General features: G+C 38.2%; 1 protein-coding gene across 1 annotated transcript in view; it reads right to left on the bottom strand.

Annotated features, from left to right (window-relative positions):
* Positions 1–16,617, bottom strand: part of PREX2 (phosphatidylinositol-3,4,5-trisphosphate dependent Rac exchange factor 2) — a 175,277-nt gene that overhangs the window by 30,782 nt on the left and 127,878 nt on the right. Inside the window, exons 37-38 of the mRNA XM_069004907.1 lie at positions 16,395–16,538; positions 12,251–12,365 (exon numbers count right to left, since the gene is read on the bottom strand). Of these exons, the coding sequence (XP_068861008.1) occupies positions 12,251–12,365; positions 16,395–16,538 (259 nt within the window). The remainder of the gene's footprint in view (positions 1–12,250; positions 12,366–16,394; positions 16,539–16,617) is intronic.

Below are 16,617 nucleotides of genomic sequence, written 5' to 3'. Positions count from 1 at the left end.
GATCTGAATAACTGTTACTCTTCAATAATATGGAATAATTGAGTTGACAAAAAAAATCCATCCACCTTTTATTCTAGTAGACTTTGCTTCCAGTAGTTCCTAGTTTTGAAAAACAACTTCTTCCATATTTAAGGTTTGAATTAACTCCCTCAGAAAGCACAGCAAAGTTAATCTAGTTCTGTTATTCCATTAAACCTGTTGCATGATCCACATTGTACTCTGTGTCAAAGGAAGCTAGACACTATTGAAAGGAAAAGAGGTTTGTAGAGAAAATTACTCATAAATCACTTTGAGTGGCCACAGCTCATAAAAGCTACCTCAGCAGCAACAGATCAACCTTTTCTCTTTGTTAGCAAAGCTAAAAAACAGCCTCACTCTGCTCTCCACTGAACATTATCAGACTGAAAGCCTATACTGCTTTTTCCTGCCATACAAAAGGAAAATCTGCTTCATTCAGAGACTGCTCAGCAATCTCATCTCTTTGGACTGTTATTCCAGAAAATTCAGATGCATTAAATGAAACCAGAAACCAAATATAGAACAGTACACTAATTAATGGAGTACATGGAAAATAATTAACTCAGGGTATAAAATGAAGCAATATGGACACGACAATGGGATATACGATTATAGGAATTACTCCATTAATTCAGTCAATTATTCATTAACCTAAAAAAACAAACAGAAAATCAACTATATATAACATTCATTTTAAGTATCAAAATACCCTGTTGCAAGTGAAACTATTCCTTCCCCATCAGATAACACTCCCAGATGTTTCTCAAGTGCTTTATTTTTATTGCTTTTCATAAAAACTGTCTTCAGTGTTTTACAGTACATGACAACCTGTGGACAGCATATAAATTTCCAAAGCACTTCACTTAATTACTAAATGCTTGTTAAGGTCCTTAATCATATTTTATGGGAAAAGTTAATGGCAATCTTGGCATGATGCCCAATTTGGAAAAAATTTTCTAATCCATTTGAAATGAACCAGAATGAAATCATAGTTCTTTGTCTCCAAATGTGATGTTAGTTTAGCTTTTAAAGCTTTGCAATTTCTCTAAGATCTAGCAGAAAAGCCTTTCTTTAAAAGAAAAGAAAGGTAGATAATCCAATACACAATGAATCTACTGGGGATTATTGCTGTGTTTGACTTTTGTAAGATATCCCCTATGCAGCAATGCCAAATAATGGGGACAAGTATCTCAGGGAAAACTAATGCTGGGATAAGGTAACAAACATCTTAAGAGTTCAAAAAGAAAAGTCTCTCACAGGATAAATGCTTTCCCAAGTGGTCTTCCCAGAACTTAAGTACAAAAGATATGCAGAAGTACTTATGTTTTCTTAGTGAAGCATTTTACAGGGTACCCTCCAAAACTGACAGAGATGTGTATAAAGTCCTGAAAAGTTAAAATTTTGTAAGTAGAGCCCTAAGAAGGTTTCAGACCTGAATAGACACACATTCCTGAGTAACTTTGAAGAGATAGATGATTCAAGCAAATCCAAATGTTTAGTCTTATTCTCAATTTCTTGTGCCAGTAAGCACATAGGGTTATCCTAGGTATTGTTCATCTTTTCTTCAAAATACAAGGGTAGTAAAGAAATAATTGAAGTGGGGGAGGTAACTGGGTTATGGCATTAAATACCACCAAGTTGATGGTTCCTCTCCAGAAAGGTTTTGCTTTAGTGTTATAGAACAGAAGAATTTAGTCTTTTATTTCCAAATCACTGTGGCAAACATAAATTAATTCATACTGTCCTCAACAGAAGGATGGAAATGGATCTTAATTCTACTAGATTTTTTATCCCTCAGTTACAAGATATTCATGACCTTGTAGGAAAGCACAGTCAGCAACCTGAGAACCTGTTCACATCAGAAAAGAGGACTGGAGTAGGGAGGTGTTGGAGTCACTAATTATTTTCTTCAGCTCTAACCAAAAGGCACATTTTTATGACACAGATAAACAGTATCTCTGTGGTTTTGCATCTATGTGCATGCATATTTTTATATTTCTTTAATAACAATTCTGTGTTCTGCCCTCTAGTTTTTAACTGTACAGGTCGGAGTGTGTATAACATGCTTGTTACATATATGTGTGTGTGTGTGTATGTATTTATACATGTACTTTTGTAAATGCATTTATGTACATATAACATACATGTAAAAATTCTATTTTTTCTGTAGTAAATGTATCCATTTTTGGTTATAACAAATTGTTTTAGGCATTCTTTCTGCTAAATGGCAAACCTCAATAAATGATAAATCACCAAGTATAATTACCTTCTCAACCCATGCTGAGACTCAGCAATTTTCAATCATGTCTCCTAGCATCTGTCAGTAATACCATCCTGTGTACAGTGTCACCAGCATCCTTAGTAGTTACAGAAACGTTTAATTATAACAACTGAAAAGCTTCCTGACAGTACCATGATTCTAAATTCTCAAAGAGCACATACAGTAATATTTTGACCTTTCACAACTATCGTGCAAACTGAAATGCAGAATGGAAAACTTTAATACCATGTGGCTCTAATCATGTGTAACTTACATTTCATGTCTTAGCAACTCAGTTGCCCTACCCTTTGTCATAACACCCTTGTACTCAGCACTCATGAGGCCACACCTCAAATCCTATGCTCAGTTTTGGGCCCCTCACTACAAGGAAGACCCTAAGGTGCTGCAGTGTGTCCAGAGAAGGGCAATGAAGATGGAGAAAGACCCAGAGCACAAGTCTTAGAAGGAGCAGCTGAGGGAGCTGGGGGTTTTTAGCCTTAAGAAAAGGAGGCTCAGGGGAGACCTTATCATTCTTGTTGTAATGAGGTGGGGGTTGGCCTCTTCTCCCACATAACAAATGATAGAACAAGAGGAGATGGCCTCAAGCTGTGCCAGGAGAGGATTAGACTGGCTCTGAGAAGTTGCTGTACTGAAATGGTTGTCAAGCACTGCGAAAGGTTGCCCAGAGATGGTCACTATCCCTGAAGTATTCAGGTCATGTGTAGATATGGGACTCGGGGCATGGTTTAGTGGTGGACTTGGCAGTGCTGGGTTAACAGCTGGACTCAATCTTAAAGGTCTTTTCCAAACCTAAATAATTATATGACTCCTGGCTTACCCCCAGCACAAAGTGACAAACCAGCTTTTGTCGGTCTCTACTGAAGTTATGGTTTAGGAATGGTATTCCCCAATTTAGTCTTCCCTCTGAAACCACTCCAAGCTATGCACCATTGCTTGCTCCCCCTTCCCCTGCAGCAGGCTGGAGAGGAGAACTGGAGGCACAAAAGGTAAAAATCACAGGTTGAAACAGCAATGGGCCAAGAAAACAAACAGTAAGAGCAGCAATATTAATGATAAAAGTGTACAAAAGAGAAAGTGATTCCCACACAAAAATGGTCTCTGTGGAGTCACATGCAGCCATCCCACCCTGACTGCTCCCTCTGGCTCAGGACCAGCACCACATTTACTCCACCACTTCTCCTTGGAAGAGATTCCTTTCCCCTGCCTCCAGTAATGATGTGAGGTGGTATAGAATAATCTCCTTCTATGAGCCATGTCCCTCCTGGCTATTGCAAAAATTAACTGTGTCCTGGCCAGAACCAGGACAATTATTATTTCCCTCTACTATGGGAAATAGTGCCCTCTTTGGTAAAGAGGATGTGACTGTATGGTGAGACAAGAAAAATATGTAGAGAAGAGAGAAAAACTATCAGGTTTAGTAATGCATTTAAATACTTACAAGAGGGGAGTGGTGTTAAGAGAACTTCAAGAAATGAAACTTAAGGACTTCCTTGGCAACTGTCTGCTTTAGTGGAGTACACTGGGAGTATAGCAGGGACACAGATTTTCAGCTCTTGAAAACCAAATTCCCAAAAAACTAGACTCTTAAACTAAGGGGAGAAGTCTTCATACTGTTCCTCATTTTCTTGCAATACTGCAGCATCTGTCTAAACTACTGGTCTCCCATCAATTTAAAGTCTCTTCAGCCTACAAATGAGATATGCTGAGCAATTGGCACTAGAATGAGTACAAGTATTTGAGGTACAAACAAAGGAGGATGCTTGCAAGGCAACAGTCCTGCTATCAAAGCAGGCCTTTCACAGCCTTACTGTTAAACCTTTTTAAACACCAAAGGAGGGAGTTACATAAATGTGAGAATAGAAATGTGAAGACAGAAAGTCATGGATGACAAAAGAAACAGGAAAAAAAGATCCAATTTGCTCTATGTGACACTCCCCACTTTTCACATGCAAGCTGTTATCCAGAATTTAGTCTCTAGCATCTCTACCTATGTCCAAGAGCACTTGAAACCATCCTATTTGTGATGTGAAAAGGAAGTTCCTTGACCGCAGACCAGTTACAGCAGCCCTTCTGCTTCTTCCATCATTATCCAAACAGCCAAATCCATACTGAACCAAATGATGCTACGTAATCTCTTCCACATTTCTCTTTCATACAGTGGATGTCTCCTTTTTAGCTCCTGATATTCCAGACATGGAATACACTTTGAAAGGGACAACATGCCAAATACTAATCATGCGGTTAGGCTTTCGACTACTGCAGGCTTGGGCTGGATTCCTATCAGGGAGCAGGAGTGAAAGAAAAGGCTCCACTTTTGATAACTGCAGATACACATTCTCTGTGCTTGCAGAGGATAAAGAAAGCAGGATGAACCTGATGTCCACCTCAGTGAGCAAAGAGTCAGCACGTATAATCTACCAAGACACATAATTTTCAATTACAGAACACTACTGATAACAAATACTGATCATACTCTGTCAAAAGTCTAAAGAAACAATTAAATTTACATTCGCAAAATGAGCACAGCACTGAAAAAGGAAAAAAAAATCCCAAAGCTCAATTCCAGCCATCTGGTAATATCTTTTAGACCAGCCAGACAAATTTAATTTACTTTTTCCAGGATCTCTCTATTCTCTCTCTGGTCTTGCTTCACTTAGATGCAATGAATCTTAATTTCTGTTCTATCTAAAATACTTTTCACTAAGTTCATCAGGAGAAAAACTTAGCTATTATTTCCTTGTTATATCCTCCAGAGTGAATGCCTGATTTTCAATTTCTCCTTCATAAAGGCTCTGCATTTAGAGAGAGTTATGCCACAAATTTCTAGACATTTGGAACCACATCTTAAAAATCCAAGAGTCATTAGATTTCCAATGTTTATAGTCATACAAAATACATGATAAATCTGTCTATGTAGTATTGCAGTCCAGCTTTAGTGCTGCTGTTTTGAACACAAAGCTGTGTATCAAATAGGCAGTACCGAATACAGGAAAACTGTTTTTCCACCTGATTTAGAAATATCTCACTGTAACAAAAAGAAAATCTTATCACAGAATCACTCCCTGAAACCCATAACTCTCCTCACATCACTTTTCTGAATTTGATGGCAATGACAAAAACTGTTAGTTGCTCATTAATGCTCACTGAAGTGAGCAGACATGAAGGAAAGACTCATCACAGGACAAGAGTGGCACATGGACAAACAAAATAAACTTCTTGACCACATGAGCATTTGCTTTGGAAAAGCTTTCCACTGGAAACAGTGGGGCAAGGAATCTGTCAGATTTAAGGTGGATTTTAATGTATTTACTACAGGAATTGATATACAATCTGGTCTTTTTGCTAATGCAGGTATTGCCTTGAGGCTTTATCACGTTGTTTCCGAGACAAACAAGTTCTTTCTTTCATATTAATTAACTACCTTTAAGTGGATACGTCCTTTATGTCATTGTAACTCATTTACAGCAAAGTAACTAGAAGAGAATTTTAGTTCAGCCTGAAGCCATGAGTGCCATCACATCTATTTTCTGCCTTGACTAAATTATACAGGATACAGCAAACCTCATCCTGCCAAGAAGCCTGCAGCTTGAGAGGTTGTTGTGCGTGTATATGTGCGTGTATAAATAAAAAAGATGTTACATTCCTCAGACAGATTTTCTTACATGTTTGCATGTTCTAGGGGCAGAAATTGTTTTCTTATCTTTCTGAAAATTAAAAGAAACAAGAAAACCCAACAACGTGAAAACCTAATGAATTGTAACATCCCTGAATAAAGAATTTAATTAAATCTGCCATTGCTCTGTGGAGGACTACTTATGACATAAAATAAGTACAGCAGGCTTCAGACAGAGAAATTGTTTGAAGTTACATTGTAAATGAAACTCTTTAAAATGACAAATATTACGTTCAGTGTAATCAGATGTTCAATATAATGAGGGTAGTTAGCTAAATCATTTGTCATTAGATTCACTGATTATAATTGCTTCCTTAGCATAACAGACTTGCATTTACCTCCTAAAATGATATCCAAGAAAGCAACAACATAGGGAGAAAAACCCAACAAAACACCAAGAAAACTCAAAAAAAATCCACAATTTTTTCCCCCTTTACTGCTTGCTTTAATTTTTCTTCTATTATAGCTGTACAACAGGCTACAGAAGTAGCTGCCAATAACCCTGGACACAGCTGACTTCAAAGAATAGTTCCAAATCACACAGAATGGTAGGCAGGAAGGAAGGAACATTTTTTCCAGATTTTCATTCTCTATTGATGTACAGGCGAGTTAATTACTACACAGTGGTAATTAGCACCCACACCAGTTATGGGGACATACAGCAACCCTCAGCTGTCTTTCCCACAGCATGATCCTATCTCTGGAGGAAAGAACTGGGTCATCATGTAATCAGGGGTGTCACAAGAAAGTGCCATGCTGAGGATAAGAGAAAATTAATGGAAAAGCAGAGCTCTCCTGACCTCATCTTCATCTATTATTTTTCTCATTTCCTCTGTACATTCCCAGTCCTAGACACCATAACATCAGAAAACAAATTTTAAAGGTGTTTAGATGTCTAAATGCAAGCACAGCTTTCTGCAGAAGCATTAAAAATGCTCATGTATCTAAAAGCCATTGATTTCTCTAATTTCTTATTGGCTAAAAATTATCTGCTCAGACAGTTTTGGAATCCAAGCACATATATTGATGTGCAGTTTTCAGCACCTATAGACCACCACAGTTTGCTCCTGCAGTCAACAATGAAAGCAAAGCACACTGCAGAGACACAGAAGCTGGAAGCAGGCTTGGTACAGCCACAGCCCTGCACCCTGCTGAATGACCTGTGCCCTGAACATCCTCTCTGCCTTTGTGATACATCCCTTATATGCACAGAAACATCCAGGAAAAAAACTCTTAAAGCACAGATGTGCCTGAACTTTTCTGATTAAGCAGCTACCCAGAAGCACCTGTAGAAAACTGCATTTTAACAGAATGTCATAGGAGGGACACAGCTCTTACCCTGAACGAGAATTCACACTACAAAAAAAACCACCCCTGCCACCACCAGCAAAAAAAAAAAAAAGCTAATCTGATAAAGTGTTAAATAACAGGAAGCCTGAAAGAGCAAGCTTCCTTCTGCACACTCCAAGTCCCATCCTGGGCCAGCAAGTCCAAACCTCTGATGACTTGGACAAACATTCCAGAAATTTTCATTCCTACACTAAAAGCCCATTTTTAAGAATGGCTTACTTTTTGCAGGAAGCTAACCCCAAACCCTACTTCTGTAAGGATAAAAACTGTTCTCATATCCAACTAAATATTTTACTTTGAAGTTACTGTTCAGTCCAAAGACTGGCTGAGTTGTGGCCATGCAGCTTCCAGCAGGCTTGCATCACAACCAATCTGACCATCACAGCAATTACCATAAGATTTATTTCTATGCAATGCAGTAATAGCTAGCATATTGAACCTTACTGCAGGAAATAGACCTTTACCACCTATAAAGACCATATTCAAAGGACAGAATGTATTTTAAATAAATGATTCTTAAATTGCAATTTCCAAGCATTACTGCTTTAAGTTTACCCTCATGTTTTTACAATTACATGACTCAAGACTTTCAAGACAGTACTTAAATCACCCAAGCAGTCTGAGTAAATACAAGGCATTTGTGAGATTTTGTTATTCCTATCAGCATTTGTAGTAGTTATGGATTTGAACACCATTGTGTCCTGCACTGTTGAAACAAAATAATGTCTGGTATCTGTAACAGCAAAAGCACTGATTCAGGATGAAAAAGCCGGGTTGAATGTTTGGGAGGCTCAGCCTGCTCTCGGACTGAAGCCATCAAATGTCAGTCACCAGAAGAGATCACTGAGATCTAGGTTACCTCCCCCTGGGTGGCTCCCAATCCTAAAGTACCTCCCCCTCTTCCAGAAAGTTCTTCCGTTTTTTAGTTATTAATTGGTTCCCTGTTATGACTCCTGCCTCCCTGTTTTCCCCATTTGTTCTGAAAAATTGTATCCTCCCCTCTGCTTGTACCCCATTGGTTGTTTTCTCTTTCCCTGCCTTGCTCCACCCCCCCCATAAAGGGGCGAGCCCGCGTCTTCTCAGCTGCTCTGGTCCCTGGACCCTGCTGCCAATAAACCTGTTGGAACTCACACCAGAAGCCCCCCCCCGTCTCCTTTGCCTCCGGGCTAACGCGAGCCTGATCCATCGGCTGCCCGACGTGTTTCCTCTGAGGAGGAGCCAGCGCCCGCACCCATCCCACGCCGATTGCACTGAGCACGCACCCATCCCACGCCGATTCCACTGAGCACGCACCCATCCCACGCCGATTCCACTGAGCGAGGCCGCTGTGGAGGCCGACGCTGCATCCCCTCTGCCCGAGGGCACGCTTGTGGTGACAAGCCCCCGGCTGCGCTAGTTGAAAGTCAAGGAGGACCAAAGCAGGAAGATGGGGACAAGTGGAAGGAGGAATGAGAATGCAGAAAGGGCTCACTTAACACTGACCTCCATAGAGGTCAAATACATAGGTTCTTTTTAGTCCCCTTCTAAATTAGAAGACGACTGCTGAGCTATCAAACACATAGTAATAAAGATCTTGAAAATCTCTGCTGACCTAATTACTTTCACTTGGATGTACTGAATGTTTCTCATTAGCAAACAATTTGATCAGGTTCAGTTTACATTGCTAGCAACTACTAGCACCAGCTCAGTTCTAAAACAGAATTTGAACATAATTTTATTTTCCTTATCAGTGTCACAGAAACAGAATTGGTGAACTATAAATGTAAGTGCAATTCAAAAAGAAATCCATCATGATTAAGAATATTTGTGGGTTAGATGCTGAAAATCTCTCAGGAGATTCAGAAATTTCATGAACTACGTATTGGTTTTTTGGTTGGCTTTCTTTAAATAACATCTTTATTTCAATAATGCACTTCCTACATACTGCTGGTGTAGATGATGTTGCCTCAGGAATTGTAGAAGAACTCAACTTGAGCTGATCTTAGAATAGAAGTTCCATTATATTACTAATAAGATTCAAATAGCTAGGGTTAAGTCCATTACAGAGGATGGAGGGACATTTCCTCCATTCCACATAAGCATGAAATTCTATAACCAATTTTCAACTGTCTTTCATGCATTCCCATAAAAATGGTAATTTTATCAATGACTATTTCATAGCTGAGCTAGTATTTGCAAAAGCCCCAAAGCAAGAACCATGAATGACAGAAGATCTTATGATGCTGAAATCGGTCTCAAGGACAGTTTTGCACCTGGATTTATTGCATCAGTTCTGAAACTGTGGAAAAGCTGGTCAGAGTTCTGTAATTACGAATGACCTCTGCAATAAAAGCAAAGGTTCAAGGTCTGCAATAAAAGCAAAGGCTCTTCTTCTTGACTTACAGCTATCCTTCCTGAAATCCACTAAGAATTTCCTAATATATCTTCTGATTCATTCAAATAAATAATCTGCAAATTAATTCTTTTAAAGCACACATCAGGATGAGATTCGCCACCCAAAAATATTATATGTACTCAAACTTTAACAAGACTTTACTACAAGAAATTAAGAAGTAGCTGAGCAAAGGTAGTACTCATTTTTTTAATTTACTCTTCCGCTTGGGTACACACCAAGCTAGGCCAACAACTCTGTTTGCAAACGGGACCACACACAACCAAGGGGTCTCTTCTATTTCACATTATTTTAGGAGCATTATTAACTCAATGCATCAGGAGTGAGAGAAGATGAAATTGTTTCCTGAGTTCTCATCAATGTATGCTTTGGGCTGCAGCGTCACTTCATTCCCATAGTCCCCATCCTCTTCTCCCACTACTTTTTCCATAGCTGCTGCTCCGATTTGGTTTTGGCTGCTGTAGTGATGGAGAGATTATAAAATGGTCATCAGATAGTAATCTCACAGGCAAGCAACACATCCCTTTTCTATGGAGAAAGAATGGCTTATGGGCTTTGTCTCAAATGACGTTTTTATTACTGATTAAGAGGTGCTGCACAGAGGATTTCTTCCACGTGAAGCATTTTAGTATTATTGCACTTGAGTATGTTTCCAGGGAATATTCATTCAATTTTTTTGTTCTTCTTTAGAGCAATTACCCAAATGTTAATATCTTTTGCTGCTGTAGTTACTTCATTAGATACTCCTGGCCAAACACCTACACAGGCTAGCAAATAGCAGAACAAGAATGAAGCATTTGCTTTTCTGTTTTTCCCCTTCACATTTTGTCAGTTATTTCCTGAAGCTGTTTGTGATGCACTTAAGAAATGGGTAAAGTTCACCAGAAAGCAAACAAATAAATTACTGAATGTTCTAGTCAGACACTAGAGAGCTGAAAAAAACAATAAAATTTTTCCTGTTCTTCTGACTGGGCAGAGATATCATTAACAAAAACTACCATGGGTAACTTTTTCATAGTAACTTCTTGCAAAACCAGGCTGGAGCTTAGCAACTCAACAGAGCTGCAAGTCACAACACTGTAAAGAGGAATGTCCCTCATTATAACTACAGAATGAATGGAGGACCTAACACATGAGGTAATCAGCAAGATCAAGGAACACTAGAGCATAGAGTCAGGAAGAATTGATTTTAAGGATTTTCATGGGAGGTTAAATTGGTCCTATTCATAAGAAAAAAACAACACAAAAAGTCTTGCCTGGTCTAACTGATAGAATCTCTTTCTGGCATTACCTGACTTCATCTAGGCCAAATGCTGGCATGACCAAAGTTCTCTGTAAAACTGATTGACAACATAAGCCTTGTCACATAAATACTCAGGAGGCACTTTTTTCCCCAAGTAAGTGCAAATGTAAGAAGGTGGAAAACAGACTAAATAAATACATTTGTCATTGACATACAAGTGCACTGGGATGTCACACAAAAAATTAAATATATCATATTCATTTAATAAAATTGGCTTTAAAATCACTTTTGCAATAGCAATACTTAGATTAAAACAGAATCTAGAAATCCCACTCCTTAAATAACAAATTAGAGAAATAGTTTTGCAAGATCCATGAAGAAAATCTTCCAGAAAGAGGACCAACAGGTGAAGGAATTGCAGTAAGACCCTCATTTATCTTCTTCCCCCTTCCCCACTTTCCTTGAGTTTTCTTAACTCCTGTTCCACTGTCCTTGAGGTTTTTTAACTCCTGTTCTCTGCTGCTTTTATAAACTGCCTAATCCTTCTAGTGAAATGATAGCACTTCCATCTGATTAAAGAATTTTAGAAGTGGATACATGTGATTTTACCACAGTCCTTTGCACTCTTCAACTCAGTGGCAAGTAAGAATACTTAAACAGGTGTTTTTCACAGACACAGTAAGACAAGAGTGATCTATGTACCCATTTTCCTTACTTTACTTCATAACAGATTATTTTGTGTAATAGAAATTCTGTCTTTATGTGCAACCTCCTTAATGAAATATTTAACAAAATACACAGCTGCGTAATTTCTACATATACTGGCAAGTATGCACTCTGTAATCCATAGCCAATGCTGATGCAGGTATCCAAATATGTTTGTATTCCCATTAGTATGGTGGGGTGTGGGGAGAAAGAGCTGGAAAAGAACATTATTTTTCAAGTCCTACTCTGTAGAAATTAGGTAAATATGGTCTGTAAAATCAGATCATAATGTGTAGCAATTCTGATACTCCTCTTGTGATCAAGTACACATTCCCTTTTTTCTATGTGTTAGTACAACAACCTGGAGGCAATTACAGCTAAAGCTTTCAGGAGAAAACAATTTCCTAAAAAGTAACTTAACAGTTTAGAAATCAGAAAAGTCAGAATCATGAATCTTGGACCTTATTCAATCATGAACCAAAATCGAACCACCATATAACACATTTCAGTTTAAAGATGTGTCACAGAAACTGAATTGAAAAGCAGAACTTGGTAAGCTAATTTCAGGAATGTTGGTTTATTACCCACCGTAGTTTCTGGTTATACTGCTTGACCTTTTCTAGTGAGGCAGCATTAATCTGAGCTTGAAATTCTTCCACTGAGACACTGTCTCTGTAATAATATCCTTCCATGCTCTCCAATGCTGTGAAAAGAGAAAGGAGAACGGAAAAGAGAAAGATCAGTATTAAACATTTAGTAATTGCCTTCTTTGTAGTTTTGTTCACACACAAGTGAATTACTCTTTAACCTTGAGGCCATGACCCTACTGTGAATTGCTGAGCTGTTTCCATATGTCATCAAATTCATACAGATCTCTCTTTAAGATTTCATTTACAAGAAAAATTTTATTTCTTGCCCTGTGGAAAATATAAAGGAGAGCACTAATGTGAGTTCCTTTTCTCTAATTAAAGTATTCCTGCCTTGTGAATGCAAATGTGGGTTTTAATTCTGATATATCCTGGAAGAAAACAGTAGAATTAGCATGGGTAGAGGAAATAAAGGATCAATTTAACAGCTACTTTCACAGAGGGAGACCTAATAACTTTTCAAGAAGCCTCATTTTGGGAGATGTGGAGCACCTTACTTAGAGGTTCCTCTAGTTATACCCACTGATAATGTGAGTACCTTCTTCTACATCAAGTAAAGCAAATTTCACTGGATCTCTGAAAATGACCTAGAAGTTCCTTTTCAAGGATCAGGTAAGTGAAGTCAAATACTTGTCTGTGGTGTGTCCACCTTTGCTGTATTCATTTCACCAAACCAAGGATGAATATTGCTACAAGAACTCAGAAACCAAACAAAAACTTAAGGGATTCTTATGAAAATTTGGACTGGAAATATAAAGATCTTCACATTAAGAGGTCAACCACATTATAACATAAACACCAATTCTTGGTGAAATAAGATTTTTTGTGGAGAAGCAAGAAAGACTTTACAATTAGGAACACTGCCACCTTAGTAATCCAAACACATTCTAAGAATTCATCACCCCATCAGAAAATGCAAGCCATAAGCAGAGTTTTCATGGAAACATGCTGCCGCCTTACAGCTTCAGCTGCACACAGAATATTAATTCTGCTTGTACTGCTTAATATGACCAGTTAATAAATAATTCATTCATTGTAAAAGAACATGCAAATTGCACTCCCCTTCTGTGCTTTCACAGTTTGTACTTCTATTTCTGTGTGAAAAATATTAAGTTTCAACAGTCAGAATTGATTCTTCTTTGGTTCTAAGTCACACGAGGAAGCTCAAACAAAAATATCCACTGAACTCCATTCACAACAGCATGTTAACACAAACAGAATTGATAATCCCTACTGCTTATTCTGCTGGCATGAAGTTGGTTTTATCCAATTAGATTATCCAACCAGGAAACTCAGTCATCTGTGAGGACTGGCAGGAGCACACATTTCTGCCTCTGTGGGGCCATGCTCACAGGTGCAGGCAGGGACTCGCATGCTGTGTGCTTTGTCCCTGTCCTCTCTGAAGGGTTTAACATTTTTCTACCCAATATATTAGAAAGTTCTTTTGTAAGGAAGCTTTCCTTACAAACACGTCTTCTATAGTATTCTTTGATCCAAGATAGGATATTATGGTCTGAAGACATAGAGTAACCGATTGGGAAAGCAACCTGGAAGAGAGAGTAGACTCAAATGGTAGTAGCTAATGGGACATGGTCTGCCCAGGGGCCCACTACAAGCAGAGCATCAGAGGTATCTCTACTGCTCAGTGTGTTTATCACTGACATGCAGGAGGTAAGACAAGTTTTCAGCTAATACCAAACTGGCACAAGCAGTGGATACACCCAAGTGCAGGGCCACATAAAGAGCCAGGCTCTTCTCAACAGTACAAGCTGGCATAACAAGACTACCAACATAAATTGAAACAAGACACGTTTCAACTCAACAGAAAGAAAAACTTTTTCCTTTTTCACCTTCAGGGCAGTTAAACAGAGTAACAGGCTACCCAAGAGGTTGTACAGTTTCTGTCCCTGGGTGCTTGCATGATCCTACTTCTCAGAGACCCAAGCAACCTGGTTTCATGTCACAGATGTTGCTGCTAGGAGTGGGAGGTTGGAATAGAGATCTCCTGAGGTCCCTCCCAATCGGAATTATTCTAAGACTCTATGAAAAACTAAAAAATTTTAAAACATACATAATTAAGACACTAAGTAGCAATTTTTAAAAAATAGAATTTTATTTTAAATAGTGTCTTTAAATTTATTGCCGAGATCTTAAGTCTAAGTAGGAAATAGAGAAATCTAAATGCCAATAGCAATATCTTAACATCCTCAGCCACAGTCCTGCAAACCAGCCTCCTTTTGAATGCATACACACTTGGGTATGTGGTTGAACAAAACTGGTTTTCCCAAATGGAGGGATAGATAATGTGGCCTGGGCAAACAAAAAAAAAACCTTCAAAAAATTTTATAGTGCCAATCCTGTAAACATGTAGACTTACAATTTTAGGCATGGAGCTATATCACTCAGAATAGAGAAACACAGAGATAAACAGGCTGATGTGCACTGACCCATGCCTTGACAAAGTATTCCAAAACCATGATTTTCTAAATGTTCCATTTGAAAATATCATAAGCCATTGTATTTTAGGCAGGAAACAATTTACCTATGCTTAGATTGGGGAGCAAAAATCCACTTCATGGAGAAACTTGAATAAGATTTCTACATTTGTAGCTAATAAATTTCAGTTACAGATGGGAATCTACTGAGTTAGTTTGATGGCAGCTCAGCCAAACCTCACTGGAAAGAAGTAAAAATTAGAATCCCAATCCACTCATTAATGAGGTAAAAACCCCTCAAAATAATGATTTAAACACTAGGATTTAAATTCTTATCCAGGACTTCTTATTCTTGGAGTCCAATGGACTATTTTAGAGGACAATCCTTGAAAATTGAAGAAATTTGATAAGAAAGAAGAAAGTTTCTATTCTACTGAAAAATATTAAGCAGATGTAAATGCTTGAATGGATCCTTGCCCTTTTCCTTTAGCTGACTACAAAGATGCTTATCCTAAGAACCAAATATTTTGGGCTTTTGGAAACAGAAGTGGAAAAAATTTTGCAAAATAAATCCCGTAGCACACCAAATGCCCTCCTCAATCTCAAAAAAATAGTATTTCCAGGAATTCAGCTGAACCAAGGTATTTTCTGTTCTCTCTCAAGCACTTTTTTTTGTCTACTGTACTGAAACGTGCCTCCTGCTCAGTGTTCTCATTTTTCCCTATGACTGAAATAAATTTGTTCAAAAGAAATCCTCTGAAGTCTTTATTAGTTTGCTTAAAAATCAGACTTCAAGGACCTTATTTTTTATAAAAATTGTGTGCTTTACCTTTATAGTAAGTTCAGCTATTTATTTATATTTCTCTGCACTATTTCCTTTTACATTCTCCTTGTCTATCAGAGACCAAGCTCCCCTCTGAAACTTCATTTGTATGCCTGACTTCTGCCTATTCCACACAGACCCTGGAAGCCTTTCACAAGGTATGGAGTATTTTCAGCTCCCTGTGAAATCAAAGGCGGCTCAAGGCAATCAGCAGCTCACATTCACCATTTCAGTGCAGCAAACTTCACGCTCCTGATGACTGTAATGACACTGCAGCTAATTCAGACTGCCTGTAATTTATGAACAGTCTGAGCATCAGTGCCACCGTTCCTCACTTTGTAATGTTTGCAGAGCAATAACTACATAAGTCTGAAAATGTTATTTAACTCTTCATAACATTTTCAAGAGACAGAATTCTCAGGGGGATAACAATTTAGTCCTCAAATATGAAGTAATGAGAAACGATTACGATAGCATTTGAAAAGCAAAATGCTGTTAAGGGCAAGTTTCATGGTCTGACTATTGTCCATTAAAGTCTAAAAAGAACAAAAAATGAAGATTCACTCTTTGCTGTTGGAATCCTGTAACTGGCATAAACTTAGAAATTTATACCCATGCCTCTATTTTTTTATTACAGACATCATAATTTCTTCAATTTACATTTTAATTCAAAGTTCTCAATAAATGCCCACATTTAACAATACTTAAATATAGGTATTGTACCCTTAGCTACAGACTATTTAAATCAGAGTAAATAAGTGGGGGTTTAAAGAGAGTTAGCTGTGATGTGAAAAAAGCAGGGCAGGGGGAATTTAGCCTCGAGTTACCTTGTGAAAAAAGTACTGGGTGGATTTTAAATCCTCCTCCATTCTTCAGCCTTTGTGGAAGCTGTTCAAAATGGTAACCATCAAGGTAGAAGTAAACCTTCAGTGTTTGCCGGCTTCCTTCTGCTTGGTATGTGATTGGTAAATCTAAAAATACAGTCAGTGTTACAATTTGATTGTAAATAACAACACGTTCTTTTCCAGAAACTCTTGCACCCAAATATCA

This window comes from Aphelocoma coerulescens, chromosome 2 (genome assembly GCF_041296385.1).
Source record: "Aphelocoma coerulescens isolate FSJ_1873_10779 chromosome 2, UR_Acoe_1.0, whole genome shotgun sequence".
Classification (NCBI taxonomy): domain Eukaryota; kingdom Metazoa; phylum Chordata; class Aves; order Passeriformes; family Corvidae; genus Aphelocoma; species Aphelocoma coerulescens.
The sequence above is the reverse complement of the archived record's forward strand: the minus strand, read 5'-3'. Positions and strand labels throughout refer to the sequence as shown.